The sequence below is a fragment of the Salmo salar genome, chromosome ssa22 (genome assembly GCF_905237065.1).
Source record: "Salmo salar chromosome ssa22, Ssal_v3.1, whole genome shotgun sequence".
NCBI lineage: Eukaryota > Metazoa > Chordata > Actinopteri > Salmoniformes > Salmonidae > Salmo > Salmo salar.
Window position 1 is genome coordinate 19,230,021 of NC_059463.1, and position 24,163 is coordinate 19,254,183.

A 24,163-nucleotide genomic window follows, 5' to 3' on the forward strand; every position below is an offset into this window, starting at 1 on the left:
GGTTGGTCACTGAACCGCCTCTGTGGATCCACCAGAGACTAGAGAGTTGTTCTGAGAGACAGCATGAAGGGCAATGACCATGGGGCATTATGGGAACACACAGGGGGTAGATGAGGGTTGGGGTAGGGGGTCAACAGCATGGAGGGGTGAAATATATTATAATAAGAAAAAGAATCTCAGACTCAGCGACTTGTCTCTGGGGCATCCCCCACCTTGCCATGTCCCAGGACCTTGGGCTGGGCTGTGGGCTGGTGAGTGTGCGGGTTCTAATTTATTGGCTTAGTGATTTGCTGAGTGTGTCAGAGACTTCATGCGGCTCAGAGCGCTAGTGTGGAACATCCGGGCCTTGCTTCATTAGCTAGTCATGCCCTTAGCGCTGACATTTTCAAACTTGTTACACATCTTTCTAATTGGTGTGAAAAATTGGCCACAGCTACAAACATTAATGGCTGCATGGTAAATCTGGCTTTGACACCAAGTTCTGTGCCACTTGGAATGTAATTTTCCTCTCCTGCTGTTAATATGCAGCAATATTTTTACACAGACATGCTTTTGTCTTAGCTGAATTGTAGTGGTAAAACTACAAGAAACAATATTATCCATTACAATATTTCTGTAAGCTAAATGTAAAGAGTTAAGAAAGACAGTATTCTTTCTGAATTGTATACTTTACATCTGGTGCACGGTAATTCATATGCTGTTTTGTTATTGAAATTATTGTAATCAAATACTGAATAAGAATGATGGCATTTATTGCTGAGTATTCTACCCAATCATATTCACTTCGAATACAGTCCTTCAAATACAGCATTTAAAAGTGAGTTCCAGTTAGTACCTTATAACAATAAATCCATCTTTAAAAGAAACTAACAGTTTATGCAAAGCTACAGCCTATCTAGACATGAATTACATCGTCATTGTAAACTTCATTACAGCTGAATCCGTGTTCATTACATTCATTCTTTGATCTGTTTGGGAACATTTTAAAGCAGACACTTCTTTTGGTCATATAAGTGAAAATGGATCATGAACAAGACGCATAACATGACATCATAATGTCAGTAACAGTGCATTCTTCATCCACTCATTGTAACATCAATACAGGCAGAAGAGTCAAATGTTCATGACGCCCACAAGGCTGAAATATTATATCCTCATTATGGGTGTGACAAACCTCTCAACTGCAAATGTTTGTTCACAGTTTCATTATTGATATCAAGTATGTATTTAACGGTCATAATTCACAGAGTAACACTCGATGTAACTTTACATAGATTTATTAGGTGTTCTTTGTTTAGAATGAATTACTAGAGCCTGGAGTTGTCCCTGACCACGAGAAACTGGATACTAGCTGGGACTGCTCAGGGGAGTGGCACACCTGGCTGCTCAAATAAATAACGTTCCAGAAAGGATTACACTGCTATTTGATCTCATACAGTCAGAAGTAGTTCTCTCCAAACAGCCTTTGTCAGCATGGTGAAACAGCTACAGGCGTGTACTCCACCAAGGTTAGGAGTAGAGTTAACACATTAACAGGAACCAACATAAACAACAGAATAAAATAGGATGTGTGTGTATGTGTGGGTGGAGGGGATATGAGATGGGCCTATACATTGATGTACTGAAATCAATATAGTGTGCTTGTAAACACTGGTGTGATTGATAGCGTGTTTTAGTCTCCCTGGGTGTCTTGTTGCTTCGTAGACTCAGGCTCTTCTGCTCTTTCCTCGGAGGAAGCCTCTTCCCTCTCACACAGCCACATACCCTGCTCCTGGTCCTGCCTCTCACAGCCCTCCTTCACCTCTCCCTCCTCCTGCCTCCTCTCCCGCTCCAGCATCCTGTAGTTGTAGACGTTCATAACAAAAAGGAAGAGTCCTGCGAACACCATCACCGCTCCACACATGAGGTACAGGTACTTGTAGTCACCAAAGGTGTCCACCAAGGCTCCTGCAGGGGAGCAGAAATGTTACGGAAGGTTAAACAAAGTCTCTGTTCCCTTTTTCCGATCAAAAGTTCAGTTATAGAAAGTATAGTTAGACAAGATCGCCACAAAAATCCCCCCTGCTTATAGTATCTTTCCATCAACAGGTTGTTATGGGTTTAGGGAAGCCTTTCCCCATCTCGCTCCACGAGGTGAATCAGGAGGTGTAACATGGGTATGGTTTAATGTGCTTTTCAAACTCTGTTCTGTAGAGAAGAAGATAGGACGATCCTACTGGAGACATGCAGGAAATAACATGGAGCCATTACACCTGGCCACGCTCCACACTGCTCTCTGGGAAGGCAATTTTGTCTGCTGCACAAGAACGAATCAGGAGTGTGGCCATGCCCATTCTGAAAACGATCAAAAACTAGCTCGCTTCAGAGGAAGAAAAGTGACAAACGTAGTTTATATCAGATTGGAACCATAAGCTTTTTGAGCCTCCATCCTCCCCTGGATCGTTCTGCAGTCCTCCCCATCTCACTCAGCCTCCACAGTGTGTATCTAATTATCTGTCAGTCCACCCCTCCGTCTGTGTATACTGTATAACACTCTGCAGGGTTATGCATGTCAGCTGTTTGTCGGATCTGCTAAATTGACTAACGAAGGTGAAGATCATCTGTGACAACGCTGTACTATCCCAAGCTGTACTATCCCAAGCTGTACTATCCCAAGCTGTACTATCCCAAGCTATTTTATGGGGAGTTTACAGTCATTAACTAATTCAATCACAATGAATACATTTAGAAAGTTTTTACAGCTGAGCACCACAACATGATTTACCCACATACTTTTTATGCATCTTATCTAACTTCCATGTGTTTGTGCAAGGAGACATTGCATTTGATTGCCCTCTGCATTTCAAACTTTTATAAGAGTATTTACCTGTAATGGACTGATGTCCAGCAAACTTCAGTTACTAATGGTCAATTACTGAGTCTGACATAATCAACAACACTAAACACCCACTATACATAAACACAAAGTTGGGTTGTTAAATGGAGGGGCAGTTTTCAGGTTAGGTAAACCAATTAAAAGACTGTTCTTAATGAGTCAATTTTCAATAAAGCTGATATGGACGGGGCCATTCATTTATCTCTCGTGTGTGTGTGTGGGGGGGGGGGGTCACTTTGCCCATGGTCCAGTATAAATCAGCATCAGGGCCATGGTCTGATTGAGGGTGTTCTGTCCTGTGGGCATATGCAGATAACCGTCACCCTAATTAAGGCAGCCCTTGATTGGCTGAACGGTAATTAAGTCCATCTGGCATAGTCACCTCTTTTCTAAATGCATATTCATGGCTTCATTATGGCCAAGTTACGGGAGTCCGATGAGTGAAGTGAAGTCTGAACTGAGATTCCATTAAACACAGAAAGCAAAAGGATAATTACACCAATTACATCACTTCCTCCTAATTAGGCTGACCCCCAGGTTAGGACAGAGGCACGGCGCAGCACGATGAGGCTGGCCGTAACGAGGAGACTTGTAATGGGAAACGTAAAGACTCTGCCCTCTGGAGAAGAATGCTCAACATGCAGAGTTGCATTTACCTCCATTAAAAGAGCACCTCAGAACGGGGTCGCACAAAACAACCAGGAGAGCTATACATTTACACCTCCTTAAAACTCTGTAGATGAGAGGGATATTAGGAATGACAACAAATGGGATCCTACTTTTACCTGCCAGACAAGACCATAGGATCTCTATGGATGTCACAACTTCCGCTGAAGTTGGTGCCTCTCCTCGTTCGGGTGGCGTTCGATGTCACCAGCTTTCTAGCTGCCACCGATCTACGTTTCTTTTTCCATTTGTTTTGTCTTGATTGTACACACCTGGTTCCCATTACGTTAGAATTTATTCCCTATTTAACCCTCTGGTTCCCACATGGTTTTGTGCGTGTTTGTTTGTTGTTTAATGTTCTAGACTTCTGTGCGCTGGTGTGTTTTTCCCTGCCTGGAAATTATTGTTGTTTCTTTGAGTAAAGTACATCTTTTACTCAGTTCTGTGTCCTGTGCCTGACTCCATCCTACCGCTGCACACTGACACCTGGCAATGGACTAGGCAGAACACCAGTTTGTCTGGGGAAGAGAAGCGTGTTCTACCATTTCAGAGACTGAAATGAGAGGGACTCCATGAGGAGAACATTTGTATTATGTCAGAGGAAGCCCACAGGTGGTTCAAAGACCATAAGCAAGTTCACTTCCATGGAAATGTGTTATTTAACAGTTTGGGCTGAGCAGAGAATGTTAACATTGTTAGTTCTTCTCTGTGCTAAACATCAAAGTTGACTGTAGAAGATCACGTTTTGAAAAGTTGTTCTATCCCTGGCAATTTCAGGGAAATATGGGGGGAGAACTATCCCTTTTTGATAACACACAAAAAAAAGCATGAAAGCAAATGGTCCTGTCAGAATAACCTTACACAATGATTCCTAATCAGTAGTAAGCTATTATGTGGAAATGCCTCCTCTGAAACCTTAGAACCAGAGAGAGATCTATGACATTGTTTTAATAGTAAAGTGTACTAGATTGTGCTTGCTAATTAGGATTTGGGGTTAGAGTCAATCGCTTACAGTGCATTTTTAATTTTCCATGAACGTATCGTCAGCTAATCAAATTAAGTTGGGAACACTGTAATGGTCAAAGGTTTCTGTAACTCCAATAACTAACTCTCCAAGCTTCTGTTTGCAGCCAGTGATAGTAGAGGTCTAATGGCCTTGTACTCTAGGCCGAGGGGACCTGGTAAAGAGAGAAGGGAAAATAGACAGCGAAAGAGTCGCAGAGAGACCGTCATTACCCTTACGGCTTCTTAGCTCCGAAAAATGTTCCATAATTTGCGTGGAGGATGAATCCTCTAGCGGGCGTGCCCTGAAAGCCGGAGCAGCCCGGCTTATTTACAGCAGTAAATAACCGTGACCAATTACTGCTTTTCTCTAGGAGGGCCGTGTGCTCCAGGCCGCCCTGCTCACCGATGATAATCCAATTCTACTGGAATGTCTTACAATAATGACACCCTGGAAAGAAGTTGGGCTCCACTCCACCACCATACAGCATGCAGCGTACGGCCGTGACAGAGGAGCAGAGTGAGAAAGAGAGCAACAACCAACTAGCTGCTTTTTCTGCTTCAAATAAAAAACATTTTTTTACCCAACGTCTTCTAAAGTAGGACTTCTCCTTCTCTCAAGTGCATGTGTAATGCTGGGATAGTACTGACAGCCATGTACTGAATGACAATGGAGAGGTGATCTTAGAGGAACTGGAGGGAGAATGGTGACTAGTTAAATAGTGCTTGTCCTTTTATCAATAGGTTCTGTTGGCTAAAGCTGTTAGCTGTCTATGAGCTGTATGTGTATTGACTTTGGAGAAGGAGGGGGACTGTGGGCTGTGTTCAGTGTGTAGGCTTACCTCCTATAGGTGGTCCCAGGAGCACGGGGCCGCACTCAATGATGGTGGCCAGTCCCACTGCACTGGAGAACCGCTGAGGCCCCACCAGGTCCATGAGTGTCTCAAACAGCAGGGCACACACCATGCCAAACGCTATGCCAAAGAACACTGAGTAGGCCGCCAGCCCCCAGTACCCGCTGGCCAAGGGGCACAACAGGTGGCACATACCATTATAAATGATGGCAAAGCTGAAGAAGTACTGGATCCTGGGCCTGATCCACTTAGTGTTAGCTATCAGCCCAGTCCCCGGCCTGGCAAACATGTCCACAAAGCCCATGATGGAGAGGAGGAAGGCGGAGGAGTACTCATCAAAGCCATGGCTCCGGGCGTACGGGGCTAGGAACACTACAGGGGCGAAGAAACCAAAGAACATCATTGTGTTCCCTAAGATGTAGATCAGAAAGCCCCTGTGCTTGAAGAGTGAGAGGTCCAGAAACCTGTTGAAGTTTTCCATACAGCCTTTCTCAAGCTGTGTGTTGTGTCCATTCACCTGGGCCTCAGACTGGTCCGTGGGATGTTTCTTCAGGAATCCGTTTGTCTGCTTGAGTTGGTCTCCAGTTGGCTTTGGACAAATGGGCCTCATGAGAGAGCCGGCAACACAGCAGTTGAGCAGCAGAGCTCCCAGGATGAAGAAACTGCCCCTCCAGCCAAAGTGGTTAAACAGGAACTGGTTGAGAGGTGCTAAGGTACAGAGGAAGACTGGACTTCCTGCCATGGCCAGCCCATTGGCTAATGGCCTCTTGACCTGGAAGTACTTCCCAATAATGGTGAGGGACGGCTGGAGGTTAAAGGAGAGTCCAAACCCTGCAGAAAATACAAGAGAGGAGAGTAGTTACGTTCACATGTCACATTTTCAGAGGATACAATTTAAAACGACTGGTACTACAGGATTAAATTAAGACCATTCTACTTTGTGCACATTAAGGTTCCATCTCATTTCACATTGCCAACTAAAATCTCATTTAAGGAAGCTGGAACATTTTCTGATTTTTTTTCTACATTTTAATGGCAAATTAGAGACTCCAGGTAATTCATTCACTACCACCTCCTTTCCCCAAAATCCAATTTAGTAACATTTCAGCCTGTAAATGAGCATCTTATTCTCTAAATGAGTCTCCACTTTAAGATGAAGAGCTCCAGGTAGCAACCTCGACTGAACCATTCCATCATTCTAACGACTGCTAAATGTCTGCTGCTCACAATCCCCCACTGAACAATGCCCACTGAGCTACACAACTTCCAAAGCCTTATTTTAGTTCACAGATATAAATAGTTCTCAGTATGCATTCTTCCTTGATTGAAAAGTACATGCTAACACAAGACTTCATGCAAGGTAGATATCCCAGCTCCACAGGGGATTTTGATTAGTTTTCATCTTCATTGTTTTAAGAGTTTTGGTCAACAATTATCTCTGTTTCAACTTGATTGAATTGGGATGCTCTTTAAAGTACAATGATTAGAAATAAATACTCGTTGTATTTGTTATTTGTCTCTTTGAGATGGTACAGAGGGAGAAAATCTCTTCAACTTAACTGGCTGTTGCATACAGAAATAATATATAATTGACATAAGTATTTACACCCCTGAGTCAAAACATGTTAGAATCACCATTGACAGCAATTACAGCTGTGAGTATTTCTGTGTAAGAACTTTGCACACCTGGATTGTACAATATTTGCACATATTTTTTAAATATTTTTATCTTTAAGCTCTGTCAAGTTGGTTATTGATCATTGCTAGACATACATTTTCCAGTCTTGCCATAGATTTTTAAGCAGATTTAAGTCAAAAAAAGGCCACTCAGGAACATTCAATAGTGATATTTTATATATGAATGCTTCTGCTCAGTGTTTGAGATCAACTGACACCCTTTATGATGGAGCATTGAGATGTATTTTAAAACTGCAAAACCTGTTATGCACCACTGCACCTTATATACCAGGGTTGGCTGGCATTCTCTAGTCACTCCCTTATATTCCAGGGTTGGCTGATCTTCTCTAGTCACTCGTAGGCTCAGTCACTGGTATACCTTTATTTACAAAGCCATTTTGGGTTTATTACCATTTTATTTGGCCATTTTTATTCTTCAGAAATGAGGTGGGTACTCTCTTCGTTCGCAAGACTTTATCCTGCTAACTGTTCCAAATGTCCAAACTGAATTTGGTAAAAGGGCTTTTATGGAACTCCTTACAAAATAGTTTTAAACTTGACTGTCAATGTTTTTAATTTGCTGTTTTATGATTTCGTTACACTCCTGTGACTTCTATGGTTTTTACTAGATTACGTGTAGTTTTTCATGTTGTCAGTCTGTAATGGTGTAATGACTTGGTGCTGCCTATCTTGGCCAGGACCAGGATCTCAATGAGCCCTTCCTGGTTAAATTAAGGTAGAAAAATATATAATAATAATAATAATCTTGGTAAGCAACTCCAGTGTATATTTTGTCTTGTGTTTTAGGTTATTGTCCTGCTGAAAGGTGAATGTCTCCCAGTGTCTGTTGGAAAGCAGACTGAACCAGGATTTCCTCTAGGATCTTGCCGGTGCTAAGCTCTATTTCCTTTTTTTTTGTATCCTAAAAAAACTCCCTTGTCCTTGCTGATGACAAGCATACCCATAACATGATGTAGCCATCACCATACTTTAAAATATGAAGAGTGGTACTCAGTGAAGTGTTGGATTTGCCCCAAACACTTTGTATTCTGGACAAAAAGTACATTTCTTTGCCACATTTTTTTGCAGTTTTACTTTAGTGCCTTATTGCAAACAGGAAGGATGTTTTGGAATATTTGAATTCTGTGCAGGCTTCCTTCTGTTCACTGTCATTTAGTTTAGTATTCTTGAGTAACTACAGTGTTGTTGATCCCATGGTGAAATGCCTGAGAGGTTTCGTTCTTCTCCAGCAACTGATTTAGGAAGGACGCCTGTATCTTTGTAGTGACTGGGTGTATCGATTCACCATCCAAAGTGTAATGAATAACTTCACTTTGTATGTGTGGGGTACAGAGATGAGGTAGTCCTTCAAAAATCATGTTAAACACTCTTATTGCACACAGAATTAGTCCATGCAACTTATTTTGTGACTTGTTAAGCAAATGTTTACTCATGAACTTATTTAGGCTGCCATAACAAAGGGGTTGAATACTTATTGCCTCAAGACACAATTGAATTTTTGAAATTTGTAAACATTTCTGAAAACATAATTCCACTTTAACATTATGAGGTATTGTGTGTACGCTGTAACACAACAATATTTTGAAAAAGTCAATGGGGTGTAAATACTTTCTGAAGGCACTGTACGTGTATGTGAGAGAGGGATGTGTGTCTTAGCCTAGTGTGTCTCAGTGGGCCAGGGCAATGAGGAGAGGATAGAACACAACACAAATCCCTCCTCCCTCTATTAATCCTCCAGGCCTGCAGCTCAGTGGCTGGTTAATGAGTCTCGCTGGGTGGCGGTTGGCAGCCACTACCATGAGGGAGCCAGGACGGGAGCCTGTGGGAGAGAACAGGGGGCCCTGGTAAACCGTGCTCTCCTGGAACCAGAATGGCACCATTCTAATTACACCTGCGCTGCTGCCCCCCCCCCCCAGTGCACCGGCCACTCCCCGGCCTGAACCCAGACAGACAGCACGCCAGCCCAGCCCAGCCAGGGAGACCAGGGCCACCCAGAGAGGATGTGTAGCCTCATAGGAGCACCGCCTGGCTGGTCTATCAGCAGGGTAAACAAGTCTAAGCCCGTGTCGAGACTGGTTCATTTACACAGCACATCGTCCCAGATGTCTTTCCTGAACCCTTATATCTAACGGTGTGTTTTAGGTATAATTAATCAACTACATTATCTTCAATAGGACCAACAATTAGAATTATTTAGGTTCACACATTTAGAGCATACATTAAACTTGTGAATTAGGCCTACAGAAATTATTATTAAATTCAGTTAAAAACAAGTGATTTTTGTTTCTGTTGAGTATGATTTGGCGCACACATAAACATAAAATCACAAAACAATCCACGTCAATCAAACGTATGAAAAGAGTGGGTACCTCCAATGATTCCTACGCATATGTACAAATGCGTAATGGTATTGCCGAAAGAAGCAGTTACCATAGCAACGCCACACATCACTCCACCAGCTATGACCACAGGCCGGCTTCCATAGCGATTCACCAGAATACTGCTGATAGGTCCTGCAAAGGAAAAGAGTGAGAGAGTAGAGAGGAGAAGGGGAGAGAACGTGTCGGTCTTAGGTTCATACAGCATTGAGGTCATGGATAGGCAGTTGACAACTCTACCAAAACCTAACCCTTCATCCCTATTCATTACCCCTAACGCACTGCCGGTCAAATATTCATATATAGTAACTCATGTCTAAAAGGGCGTGAAGGGGTATCTGATGTTCTAAATAGTTATCTTATCTACATAAGCAAAGCAAGCCAGTGACTCATGAGCATTTCTCCTGACAATGTTCCCGCAAAAACAGCTAGTGTGAGTGATCAATCAGTAATTAAAGAGCCTTCTATATTCGGTCTCTCTTTATCCTTCATTCATAACCCTGCCACAGAGAACACGTAGAACAGTCCTTTAGCATCACACAACGCTAAATCATTCCCCGCAATTCATTAAATAAAATAAAAAAAGAGGGAGCATCAATCAAGAAAATATGTAGGCTGCCACGATTATTGAAATCTCAACAAGCTGCCTTTCTAGTCAGTGCTAGAATGACAATCTGCAAGGAGAGTGATAATTGAAAATTCCTAGTAAAAAAATAAGCGGATTAGTTTGGCAGACAGAGGCTATTTCAATCGCAAGTTTACGACTGATGATTAATCTGAATAAAATAATGGTGTTATTTTTACCACTCTGTAACCATTCTCCAAAATAGATTACGTGTTAAAAGAACACATTTTAAATAATTGTTGTTTACTTACATAGCTCGTGATTTATGCAAACAAAAAAAAGATATATATATATTTTATCACATCTAGTATACAGTGCATTCGGAAAGTATTGAGACCACTTGACCTTATGCACAGTTTGTAACGTTACAGGCTTATTCAAAAATGTATTAAATCGTTTTTTCCCCCTCATCAATCTACACACAATACCCAATAATGACAAAGCAAAACAGTTAGACAATTTTTAAAATTCATTACAAATAAAAAAACTTAAATATCACTTTTACATAAGTATTCAGACCCTTTACTCAGTACTTTGTTGAAGCACCTTTGGCAGCGATTACAGCATCGAGTCTTCTTGGGTATGACGCTACAAGCTTGGCACACCTGTATTTGGGGAGTTTCTCCCATTCTTCTCTGCAGATCTTCAAGCTCTGGCAGGTTGGATTGGGAATGTCGCTGCACAGCTATTTTTAGGTCTCTCCATAGATGTTCGATCCAGTTCAAGTCCGGGCTCTGGCTGGGCCACTCAAGGACATTCAGAGACTTGTCCCGAAGCCACACCTGCGTTGTCTTGGCTGTGTGCTTAGGGTCATTGTCCTGTTGGAAGGTGAACCTTCACCCCAGTCTGAGGTCCTGAGTGCTCTGGAGCGGGTATTCATCAAGGATCTCTCTGTACTTTGCTCCGTTCATCTTTCCCTCGATCCTGACTAGTCTACCAGTCCCAGCCGCAGAAAAAACATCCCCACAGCCTGATGCTGCCACCACCATGCTTCACTGTAGGGATGGTGCCAGGTTTCCTCCAGACGTGATGCTTGGAATTCAAGCCAAATTCAGACCAGATAATCTTGTTTCTCATGGTCTGAGAGTCCTTTAGGTGTATTTTGGCAAACTCCAAGCAGGCTTTCATGTGTCTTTTACTGAGGAGGGGCTTCAGTCTGGCCACTCTACCATAAAGACCTGATTGGTGGAGTGTTGCAGAGATGGTTGTCCTTCTGGAAGGTTCTCCCATCTCCACAGAGGAACTCTGGAGCTCTGTTAGAGTGACCATCGGGTTCTTGGTCACCTCCCTGACCAAGGCCCTTCTCCCGATTGCTCAATTTGGATGGGCGGCCAGCTCTAGGAAGTCTTGGTGGTTCACAACTTCTTCCATTTAAGAATGATGGAGGCCACTGTGTTCTTGGGGACCTTCAATGCTGTAGAAATGTTTTGGTACTGTTCCCCGGATCTGTGCCTTGACACAATCCTGTCTCGGAGCTCTACAGACAATTCCTTCGACCTCATGGCTTGGTTTTTGCTTTGACATGTACTGTCAACGGTGTGCACTTATATAGACAGGTGTGTGCCTTTTCATATCATGTCCAATCAATTGAATTTACCACATTTGTAGAAACATCTCAAGGATGATCAATGGAAACAGGATGCACTGGAGCTCAATTTCGAGTGTCATTGCAAATGGTCTGAATACCTCTGTAAAGGTATGTTTTTTATTTTTAATAAATTTGCAATAAATTCTAAAAACCTATTTTAGCTTTGTCATTATAGGGTATTGTGTGGAGATTGATGAGGGACATTTATTTTTAAATCCATTTCAGAATAAGGCTGTAACGTAACAAAATGTGGGAAAGGTCAAGGGGACTGAATACTTTCCAAATGCACTGTATTTTCTGACAATGACCTTGGCGTAATACTTCATGTAAAAGCAGCTGTACGCTACACAGGTTCAAAGAATAAATCAAATTCTCATTTTATTTCCCTTTGTTTTTTAATCAAACCATGCTTCTCATCCCCTCCCACAGGTCCAGCAGAAGTACACCATATCTAGTATTTTTTTCCCTCTTTTCATTGTTGAAAAATGCAATGTTTAGTAGTGGCAGCATAGATATAAAAAATACACTTGTGCATGTACCAATCTACAACATACCGCAATAATTTCTGGATTATAAAAAAAAAGACATGTAATCTGAGCAGTGCCCTTGCTAGAACAGATTCATCCAGCCTAGCAAACCCCAGTGAGGATAGGGACTAGTGGTATGTATTGCATAGATCACATCCTCCCAGTTCCTGTGTTACTTTGGGGTTACATCCCAGACATCACAATTTTCTCTCCCATTATAACTTTATCACTCTGGCTCCCTAAGTCATAGGTTCCCTGAAATGCTGTCACGTTTGTCCCATAGGGACTTGGTGCAATGCCCAAATGTGCTGAACCCATGACTGATATATTCTCCTTGTCTTTTTTCAACTGGGTGACATTGCAAAAGCTGAGCCAAGGACAATATGATAAAGCCATGTGCCTCCGCCACTGAGAACAGGAATACTTCACAGGATTCTCTGTGCTGGTGACTGCAGGTGAGTCAGGCGCTCTGTCATCTTTTAACCTTGCAGCCACTGATTGATTTATCTCAAACTTCAATTGGATCATTCTATTATAATATCTCAGTGTCATCTAATGAGTCATGTAAGGTGCCTTATCGTTAATAAATTCAGGCCCAGGCGTTGAGTAACAACAGTGATTTCTAAGACGGTAGTTTTTTCTTATTGTGACATGCAACACTCATGTTGGTCATTCATCACATCAGGTCCCATCAAGGCTTGCGGCACAGACTGACAATTGTGAGTATAAATGCTCATGCAAACAGAGCAAGGGTAAACAAAACAAAAAACAACGTTTTCAACTGACAGACAGTCTATATACTTGTGCCCTGGATCAACACTCATGATGGCCAACTGAACATGCCCCAGGGTGAATCCCCCGCCGCCTCACGGCCCCATTCATAAGTGAAAGAGTGGCTTTGTTTAAATACCCAAATTCGTGTCAGGTGTAAAATCACATGAATAACCTATGCCAAACCCTTCCATATAAAGCCTAACCCTAGGCAGCAAGATGCAGCCACTGGTCAACGAGTTTCTTTAATTCAATATATTTACGGGTTTCCAAAATGAGAGGTTGCTTTGTCAAAGCTCATTAGAGTAAAGGAAGACAGCAAGCTTCTTATTCTATGCTTACTCTATCAGCATGATAAAGTCGGTTGCAATTGGTTGGCTTTCATCTCAAATAGCCTACTACTGTCTTTTCTTCAACTAGTAGACTTACTAAATGTATTAAAAAAAAATATATATATATATATATATATATATATATATATATATATATATATATATCACCTTTATTTAACCAGGTAGGCTAGTTGAGAACAAGTTCTCATTTGCAAAAAGCATAGCAATTCGACACATACAACAACACAGAGTTACACATGGAATAAACAAAACATACAGTCAATAATACAGTAGAACAAAAGAAAACAAAAAGTCTATACAGTGAGTGCAAATGAGGTAAGTTAAGGCAATAAATAGGCCATGGTGGCGAAGTAATTACAATATAGCAATTAAAACACAAATGGTAGATGAATGTGCAAGTAGAGATACTGGGGTGCAAAGGAGCAAGATAAATAAATACAGTATGGGGATGAGGTAGGTAGATAGATGGGCTATGTACAGGTGCAGTGATCTGTGAGCTGCTCTGACAGCTGGTGCTTAAAGCTAGTGAGGGAGACATGAGTCTCCAGCTTCAGAGATTTTTGCAGTTCGTTCCAGTCATTGGCAGCAGAGAACTGGAAGGAAAGACGACCAAAGGAGGAATTGGCTTTGGGGGTGACCAGTGAGATATACCTGCTGGAGCGCGTGCTACGAGTGGGTGCTGCTATGGTGACCAGTGAGCTGAGATAAGGTGAAGCTTTACCTAGCAGAGACTTGTAGATGACCTGTAGCCAGTGGGTTTGGCGACGAGTATGAAGCGAGGGCCAATCAACGAGAACGTACAGGTTGCAACGGTGGGTAGTGTTTGGGGCTTTGGTGACAAAACGGATGGCACTGTGATAGACTGCATCCAGTTTGTTGAGTAGAGTGTTGGAGGCTATTTTATAGATGACATCACCGAAGTTGAGGATTGGTAGGATGGTCAGTTTTACGAGGGTATGTTTGGCAGCATGAGTGAAGGATGCTTTGTTGCGAAATAGGAAGCCGATTCTAGGTTTAATTATGGATTGGAGATGCTTAATGTGAGACTGGAAGGAGAGTTTACAGTCTAACCAGACACCCAGGTATTTGTAGTTGTCCACGTATTCTAAGTCAGAGCCGTCCAGAGTAGTGATGCTGGATGGGCGAGCAGGTGCGGGCAGTGATCGATTGAATAGCATGCATTTAGTTTTACTTGCGTTTAAGAGCAGTTGGAGGCCACGGAAGGAGAGTTGTATGGCATTGAAGCTCGGCTGGAGGTTAGTTAACACAGTGTCCAAAGAGGGGCAGAAGTATACAGAATGGTGACTAAATAAACTACAAACATACAGTGGGGAGAACAAGAAACTTAAAAATCATACAATGTGATTTTCTGGATTTTTGTTTTAGATTCCGTCTCTCACAGTTGAAGTGTACCAATGATAAAAATTACAAACCTCTACATGCTTTGTAAGTAGGAAAACCTGCAAAATCGGCAGTGTATCAAATACTTGTTCTCCCCACTGTATGTATTATTCAGGGATAATAACATCTAATTTTAGAGAAGTCTGATGACTGCAAAAAGACTTCACTTCTTAGGCTGTCATAGTCATTTGAACACAGTAGTACTCATTCTTCTTGATTAGTTCCAGCTACTACACTCAGTCCTCACATGCAAGACACAGGCCTACAATTTGGGGATGAAAAAACAAGCAACTGCAAAGCTCCATACAAGACATGCATCCCTTAATACAATCTGTGCATTGTGGTCCTCATGTGACTTGATGCTGGCTCAAAGCTGCTTGATTACATGCGTGCCTACTCACCACCGGCATACATGGCTGCCAGCATAATGGAGGAGATCCATGCTATCTGGCTGTAGGAGGCACCGAAGATCAGCTGGATGTCTTTGAAGAAGACTGTGAGGGCTTTGGGGAAGGCATACGAGAAGCCAATGGAGATGAAGGCCCCAAACACCACGACCCAGCCCCAGCCCCCGTCCGGAGGGATGTACCCCAGAGGAGATTCTGGTGCAGGGGACATGTTTCTGTCGATAGAGGAGAGGATGATGATGAAGTTCACACTCCGGATCAAAGTGTTTCATGACAGCAAAAACATGATCTTGAATATACCTTTTTTAAGTACACAGACAAATCACTACAGAGAGAAAAACAGTCAAATCATCACTTTATTTCCCCAAACCATAATTGTTTGACCCAGGTATTGTCTCTGTTTGGTATTTACACACATTTAAAGTGACAAGTTACTGCTGTCACAGGAAGGGGCATACAGGACTAACCTCTTTCGTGATTTGATTAGTTTCAAGTCAGTCATGATTTCAACTTAATGCTGTTGAGTGTATGGGCAGTTTTCCTGTTATGTCATTAACTGAGACCTTCAAGAGCTATTTATAACCTGTCAGAAATGTCCAGTTGATCAACATATAAGCTAGGTAGGTGAGTTAGGCTAACATATTGAACTCTTGTAGGCTAGTTATCATGGCCTGTTTACGTGCCTTGAGGCCTCAACCCCCAGAGAGCCCCCACTGACTTTTTTGAGACACTCAGCTATCATATAAACACATAAGACAGGTCATGAACTGCAGAAAATTCACTTTAAAAACGTCAAAAGGTTCTCTATGCCCCATGGCAAAATTTGTAGAATTACAAGAAATTTGCTTTAAAAAAAATGGATCTGCCAAGAGAGGTGTGAACAGTTTGGGGTTTCATGGGTTGCGAGGTGGAGTTTTGTTACTACACAATTAAATGACAAATCCATCTGGACTTTTGCGTGACCGGACCTTCCCAAATAGTATTTGAGTAGCCATGGGCTGGCTATACAATAAAACCGTTGATGCATAGGCTCATGCTACACATATTTTTACTCCTTGTTCCAAATGAAAATGTTGAATAGAAATTGCACTTACTTTCAGATTTTTCACATTAAAATATATGCCAAACAAAAACTACTGATTTCAAAGTTTAACAAACCATACAACTCTATGCTAAATGAATACTTTTAACAATTTACACTGAACATTTTACAAAAACACATTTACTCGAAGAACAGATGCAACGTTTAGTAACTGAATTTCTGTAAAATCTCCCTCAGTTATTTACGTGACCATGGTTTAAAAAAAAAAACGATTGAAAATCTGCTCAGAATTAAGATTCAAATATGTCTGCAGAAAGAATGGGATGTCAGCTATTATAATGACACCTTGGGTTTAAGAAAATCTATTTTGGTTATGAACTACAGTAAGTGAAGTAGATTTATACCCAGTAACAGAACTGCAATAATGGCATTTCATCATTAGTCCCTGATCTGTGCTACACAGAAATGCATAATTATGGTTATAAAAAATAATACCTTTAATTTGTATAGCGCTACTGAATATATAAAGTACTGTGCTGAACCGTACTTAAAGTCTTTTAACTTTACTGTACTCTCCCAATTTGTGAAACATAGACGTCTATGATTGGTTCAGATTTGGTCGGGGGGGAGGGGGGAGACAGCGAGAGACAGAGAGAATGTTTACACACACACACCTTTAGTGGGGAGATAAAAATATTTTAGATGCTTCTGCAATTCGACTTTCCCAGCGTGGAAGTACTCGTTGACCAGTGGCTGCATCTTGCTGCCTAGGGTTAGGCTTTATACGGAAGTGTTTGAAATAGGTTATTCATGTTACACACATTATTTTGATTTGGTAGGAGAAAACGACAAGAATAGAACTCCAAAATGTAAACTGTGCCCAGGTGTGAAACACCTCTCCAATGCTAGAAACACAACTTCCAATCTCTTGAAGAACCTGCAAAGTCAACACACCAATACAAAACTTGAAGTGAAAGACCCCGCAAGACCTGATCAAGGCTGCTGAAGATGACTGTAGGCCTACCTCATCCAAACAATCAAGGTTTTATTTTAATCGTTCAGGAGGACAGGCAGCATGTTTGGGATGCTCTGGATCGACGTGTACGAAAGCGTGTTCCAGTTCTCTCCAATATCCAGCAACTTCACACCGCCATTGAAGAGGAGTGGGACAATATTTCACAGGCCACAATCAACAGCCTGATCAACTCTATGTGAAGGAGATGTGTCGCGCTGCATGAGGCAAATGGTGGTCACACCAAATACTGACTGGTTTTCTGATCCACTCCCCTAACTTTTTTTTTAAGGTATGTGTCACCAACAGATGCATATTTGTATTCCAAATAATGCAAAATCAATAGATTAAGGCCTAATTAATATTTTAATTGTTGTACAATTAGTGCGTGCTCAGCCTCCTGTACTCCCTGTTCACCCATGACTGCGTGGCCACGCACGCCTCCAACTCAATCGTCAAGTTTGCAGACGACAACAGTAGTAGGCCTGATTACCAACAACAACGAGACAGCCTACAGGGAGGAGGTGAGGGCCCTGTAAGTGTGGTGCCAGGAAAATAACCTCTCACTCAACGTCAACAAAACAAAGGAGCTGATCGTGGACTTCAGGAAACAGCAGAGGGAGCACCCCCCTATCCACATCGACAGGACCGCAGTGGAGAAGGTGGAAAGCTTCAAGTTCCTCTGCGTACACATCACTGACAAACTGAAATGGTCTACTCACACAGACAGTGTGGTGAAGGCGGCTCAACAGCGCCTCTTCAACGTCAGGAGGCTGAAGAAATTTGGCTTGTCACCTAAAACACTCACAAACTTTTACAGATGCACAATCGAGAGCATCCTGTATCACCGCCTGGTATGGCAACTGCACCGCCCCCAACCGCAGGGCTCTCCAGAGGGTGGTGAGGTCTGCCCAACGCATCACTGGGGGCAAACTACCTCTCCTCCAGGACACCTACAGCACTAGATGTCACAGGAAGGCCAAAAAGATCATCAAGGACAACAACCACCCGAGCCACTGCCTGTTCACCCCGCTATCATCCAGAAGGTGAGGTCAGTACAGGTGCATCAAAGCTGGGAACAAGAGGTAGAAGCTGTTTTTCAATCTCAAGACTATCAGACTGTTAAAGAGCCATCACTAGCACATTAGAGGCTGCTGCCCTATATACATAGACTTGAAATCACTGGCCACTTTAATAATGGAACACCAGTCACTTTAATAATGTTAACATATTTTGCATTACTCATCTCATATGTATATACTGTATTCTATTCCACTGTATCTTAGTCTATGCTGCTCTGACATTGCGCGTCCAAATATTTATAGATTCTTAATTCCATTCCTTCACTTTATATTTGTGTGTATTGTTGTGAAATTGTTTGATATTACTGCACTGTTGGAGCGAGAAACACAAGCATTTCACTACACCCACAATAATATCTGCTAAACGTGTATGTGACCAATTTGATATGAGGAGATGGGAAAGGCGGAACTTGCAGTGCATCAAGCATCACAAATTCAACCAAATTCTATTTTAGTTCCTGGCTACGCAGACGCCTGTTGACGCGTGTGAGCAGTGTGTGTGCAATAATTGAATAACATGTATGTATACATTTATTTTGCAACGCTTGCGCACGCGGTCAGCATGTACGAGCCCTTTAACCTATTCCTAACATTTAGGATCGAAAATAGTTGAAAAATGTATATATGCCTTAAATTCTCAAAAATATAGACTTGTAGCTTTCATTTGAAACCACATTTAACATGCTCCTATGAACTTCACATGTTGGTGCTCATGGGTCCTTAAACATCGAAATGCCCATTAGTAAATAGACTTTCAATATCTGCTGTATTGTTGTAGATGGTGTAATTCCAATTGATTTGTTTATTTATTCCGCTTGTTAGACTCATACTCATAGGTTGCATGTTTTTATGTTGCTGTGTCAATCATTTCAACCTGGTCTCAAAGCATTTTGTATTATTCTGTACGTACATCAGTGACTCTCCATTTAGTATAATATGTTTCGTAAGGCATGTACACATTTGTAGATGTCCATCAGTCATTTCGTATGATATGTTATGTATTACAATTGGTACAATATGTCACGAATTTGCAAAAAAAGTATGTTACGATTTCTAGCTAGGTGAACTTTAGCTGGTTGGCTAACGTTAGCTAAGCTAGGGTTTAGGGTGAAATTTAGGAGTTAAGTTAAAGGGTGAAGTTAAGGGGAAGAGTTAGCTAACAGTAAGTTGTATAATTTGCTAATTAGCTAAAATTGCCCATGACGAGAATCGAAGTCACAACGTTTGGGTTGCTAGACGTTTGCCCTATACACCCACACCGACCAACCATCCTACTTTCGTTTTTTGCTTTAAGTAGCCATCTGTCCTATGTAATCATACCAAACTTCACACGGGTCAATATCACGAAAAGTCCTAAAAATCAGCCTTCAAGGTTAGAATATGCTTAAAATAAGGCATTTAAGATTATTAGTTGCTAAACTTTCTACTAACTCTAACTATAATCCCTAACCACAACCCATAACCCTAATCTACTAACCCTTATCCTTAACTCTATCTCTGACACTACCTCTATAATCCTAACCATGCATTTAATGCGTTTTAGGCAACTCCAGCAAGTGGAACGCATTAGAAGAAAACACACAGTAGACTCCAAAAAGAGATTTTACAATCAGAAGTGGCAAAGGAGAGGAAAAAAATGAAAAATACAGGAAGAGGTATGCAAGGATTATGGGAGAACAGGCATACGTATCGCCTCGTTCAACAGTCAAAGCATTGCTGAGACATCAGAATGTGACATCACCTATTAAAAGGGCTCTTCTCTTTCACACATCTCTCATTAAAGATATCAAAACAAAATACAGAAATGCAAGGAAACAGAAGAACAAGCAAATCATTACAAAAGTGACCTCTGTGAATATACTGAAGTGTAAACTGCAGAAGTATGCCCAGACAGTGTTGGGCTTTTCAAATAAGAGCGCGAAGTTGGAAGGGGACCTTTTGCTCTTTTTTGACGAGGAAGGAAGGGAAGCAGAACAGAAATCAAAAGGAAAGTTAACGATTTCTTCCTCCGTGATGATGCAAACAAACCACCACACAATGAAAAATCTGCACAGGAAATTCCAGTCTGAGGAACTAGGTCAGTTGTCCTATACCTCCTTCTGCCGCCTCCGGCCATTTTGGGTTGTTACGCCCAATGACACTGACTGTGAAACTTGTCAGTGCAAAACCCATGAGAATTTACAGTTCATGGCAAATTCTCTTCACAGCCTTGGGCTTTAGTCCACCAAAAACCTTGAGGACATGGTCGACTCAAGTATGTGTGACCCGAAATCGAAGCTATGTGCTTTTGGTGAATGTAAGGATCGCTTCCTCACCACTCATCCAACACTGAAATCTCCTGGGAACGTAGAAGTTCCTCTGACACAATGGACCTTGGAGAAGATCCAAAAAGATGAAGAGAAGTGCTCCATGCTAACCGTGAAGAGGGAGGTCACAATAAGAGAAAATGAACTGGTCAGTCAGTTAAAGGCTCGCCAATTTGATTTGAGGAGAGGGGAGAGGCGGGACTTGCAGCTCATAAAGAACCACAAATAGAACCAAGTTCGAACAGTGTATTGTATTTTTTTTTTTATCACCTTTATTTAACCAGGTAGGCCAGTTGAAAACAAGTTCTCATTTACAACTGCGACCTGGCCAAGATAAAGCAAAGCAGTGCGACACAAACAACACAGATTTACACATAAACATACGTACAGTTAATAACACAAAAAAAAAATCTATGTACAGTGTGTGCAAGTGTAGGGAGGTAAGGCAATAAATTGGCCATGGGGGCGAAATAATTACAATTTAGCATTAACACTGGAGTGATAGATGTGCAGATGATGATGTAGAAGTAGAAATACTGGGGTGCAAAGGAGCAAGAGGATAAGTAACAATATGGGGATGAGGAGGTTGGGTGGACGATTTACAGATTGGCTGTGCACAGGTACAGTGATCGGTAAGCTGCTCTGACAGCTGATGCTTAAAGTTAGAGAGGGAGATATAAGACTCCAGCTTCAGAGATTTTTGTAATTTGTTCCAGTCATTGGCAGCAGAGAACTGGAAGGCGGCCAAAGGAAGTGTTGGCTTTGGGGGTGACCAGTGACATATACCTGCTGGAGCGCATGCCACAGGTGGGTGTTGTTATGGTGACCAGTGAGCGGAGATAAGGCGGTGCTTTACGTAAGAAAGACTTACAGATGACCTGGAGCCAGTGGGTTTGGCAACGAATATGTAGTGAAGGCCAGCCAACGAGTATAACATGCATGAAACCAAGGCTTTTACGGTTACAGAAGTCAACAAATGAAAGCACCTGGAGAATGGGAGTGGAGCTAGGGGCTGCAGGGCCTGGGTTAACCTCTATATCACCAGAGGAACAGAGGAGGAGTAGGATAAGGGTACAGCTAAAGGCTTTATAAGAACTGATTGTCTAGTGCGTTCGGAACAGAGAGTAAAAGGAGCAGTTTTCTGGGCGCGGAAGAATAGATTCAAGGCATAATGTACAGACATGGGTATGGTAGGATGTGAATACAGTGGAGGTAAACCTAGGCATTGAGTGACGATGATAGAGGTTGTCTCTAGAGGCACCATTTAAGCCAGGTGAGGTCACCGCATGTGTGGGGGGTGGAACAATAGGGCTAGCTAAGGCATATTGAGCAGGGCTGGAGGCTCTACAGTGAAATAAGACAATCTTCACTAACCAAAAGAAGCAATAGATAAGGCATATTGACATTAGGGAGAGGCATGTGTATCCGAGTGATCATAGGGTCCAGTGAGTAGCTAGGTGAGCTGGAGACATGGTGATTCAGACAGCTAGCGGGCCGAGGCTAGCAGATGGGCCTTCGGGGGACGTCGCAATGGAAGAGCCTGTTGAAACCCCCTCGGATGGTTACTTTGGCAGACCAGTCGTGACGGATCGGCGGGGCTCCGTGTCGGCAGTAAAAGGGTCCAGGTATTGGCAAAATAGGTACTGTAGCCCAAGAATTGGATGATGGACTTCTTCAGCTAGCCGGGAGACGGGCCTAGCTCCAGGCTAGCTCCAGGCTAACTGGTGCTTGCTTAGGGACAGAGACGTTAGCCAGGAGTAGCCACTCGGATAGCAGCTAGCTAGCTGCAATGTTCCGGTGTAAAGGTTCAGAGCTTGCGGTAGGAATCCGGAGATGTGGTAGAGAAAAAGCAGTCCGATATGCTCTGGGTTGTTATCGCGCTGTGCACACTGGCAGGAATTGACCGGGCTGAGGCTGGCTGATGTCCGAGTTAACGGTGATGACCGCTAGCAGTGGCTAACTACTAGCTAGTTAGCTGGCTAGCTTCTGATGGGGGTTCCGGTTCTAAAGTGTAAAAAATTGCAGATCCGTATCACATTGGGTGAGGCGGGTTGCAGGAGAGTATGTTCAGTCCGTAGATGGAAATTGAGATTTAAAAAAATATTTAAAATATATACAAAGAAAAATATATACATGGAACGGGACAAGACAGACGTCTGACTGCTACGCCATCTTGGAATCAGAGTAACATGTATGTGTACATTTATTTTGCAACGCTTGCGCACGCAGTCAGCATGTGAGATTCCTTTTACTTATTCCTAACATTTAGGATATAAAATAGTTGAAAAATGTATATATGCCTTATATTCTCAAAAATATAGACTCTTAGCTTTCATTTGAAACCACATTTAACATGCTCCTATGAACTTCACGTTGGTGCTCATGGGTCCTTTACATGGAAATGCCCATTAGTAAATAGACTTTCAATATCTGCTATTGTTGTAGATGGTGTAATTCCAATTGATTTGTTTACTTACTCTGCTTTTTAGACTCATACTCATAGATTCAATTTTTTTATGTTGCTGTGTCAATCATTTCAACCTGGTCTCAAAGCATTTGGTATTATTCTGTACATACATCAGTGACTCTCCATTTAGAATAATATGTTTCGTAAGGCATGTACACATTTGTAGATGTCCATCAGTCATTTCGTATGATATGTTATGAATTACAATTGGTACAATATGTCACGAATTTGCAAAAAAAGTATGTTATGAATTCTAACTACGTGAACTTTAGCTAGTTGGCTAACGTTAGCTAAGATAGGGTTTAGGGTTAAATTTATGAGTTGAGTTCAAGGGTGAAGTTTAGGGCTAAGGGTTAGCTAACATAGTAAGTAGTTGAACATTTGCAAATTAGCTAAAATTGTCCGGGATGCGAAACGAAGTCACAACCTTTGGGTTGCTAGACGTTTGCCCTATTCACCCACACCACCCACACCAACCATCCTACGTGTGTTTTTTGCCTTAAGTAACCATCTGTCCTATGTAACCATACCAAGCTCACTAATTTGAGTGCGCGGGATTTACGTTTACCATGTTATGTCTAGTCTGAGACCAGGCTGATCATGGCTAAGTTTAGTTTAAGTAATTCAAACTAGCCGTTGTACGATAGTTGCATCAAGACTACCTGATGAGACGCACAAAAGAACGTAAACTATACGTTTTAGCGGTTTGCTTGTGAAGCTGCATCATCTCGCCAGATCCTACATATGGAGTCAATTTAAAAATCCAAAGAACGTGTTTTCATTTTAAGGAGCTAGCATAATGACCACTTGCGATACACCCAACAAATTCAGGAAGCCTCAAATTTGGTTGGTACACGTGGATATCCGACTCTTGAGTGCACACATACAACACAAGTTGAAGCGTTGAACATATTGGGTGCGAGACATAAATAAAACAATCTTACCTTGACCACGAAAATGCAAAGCCCAGCACTTAAACTCAGGACAACCCCGAAAGTTTCTGAAACAAATTGATAGTACTTTTCAGAAGCTTTTAGACACGTGTCGCCTCATTTCCCCCTGGTGGTTCATTGAATTCGAAGTCTTCTACCCAAAAGGCTATGAATTTG

The 24,163-nt window shown here is 42.1% G+C and overlaps 1 protein-coding gene across 1 annotated transcript; it reads right to left on the reverse strand.

Annotated features, from left to right (window-relative positions):
• Nucleotides 1–735: 735 nt before the first annotated feature.
• On the reverse strand, nucleotides 736–24,155 carry LOC106583034 (monocarboxylate transporter 2). The gene is made up of 5 exons (XM_014166788.2): nucleotides 23,999–24,155; nucleotides 15,140–15,360; nucleotides 9,465–9,608; nucleotides 5,386–6,228; nucleotides 736–1,947 (listed from the first exon to the last, which is right to left on the reverse strand). Exons 2-5 carry the CDS (start codon nucleotides 15,354–15,356, stop codon nucleotides 1,673–1,675), a joined length of 1,479 nt encoding a protein of 492 aa, XP_014022263.1. The 5' UTR covers nucleotides 15,357–15,360; nucleotides 23,999–24,155; the 3' UTR covers nucleotides 736–1,672.
• Between the last annotated feature and the right edge of the window lie 8 nt (nucleotides 24,156–24,163).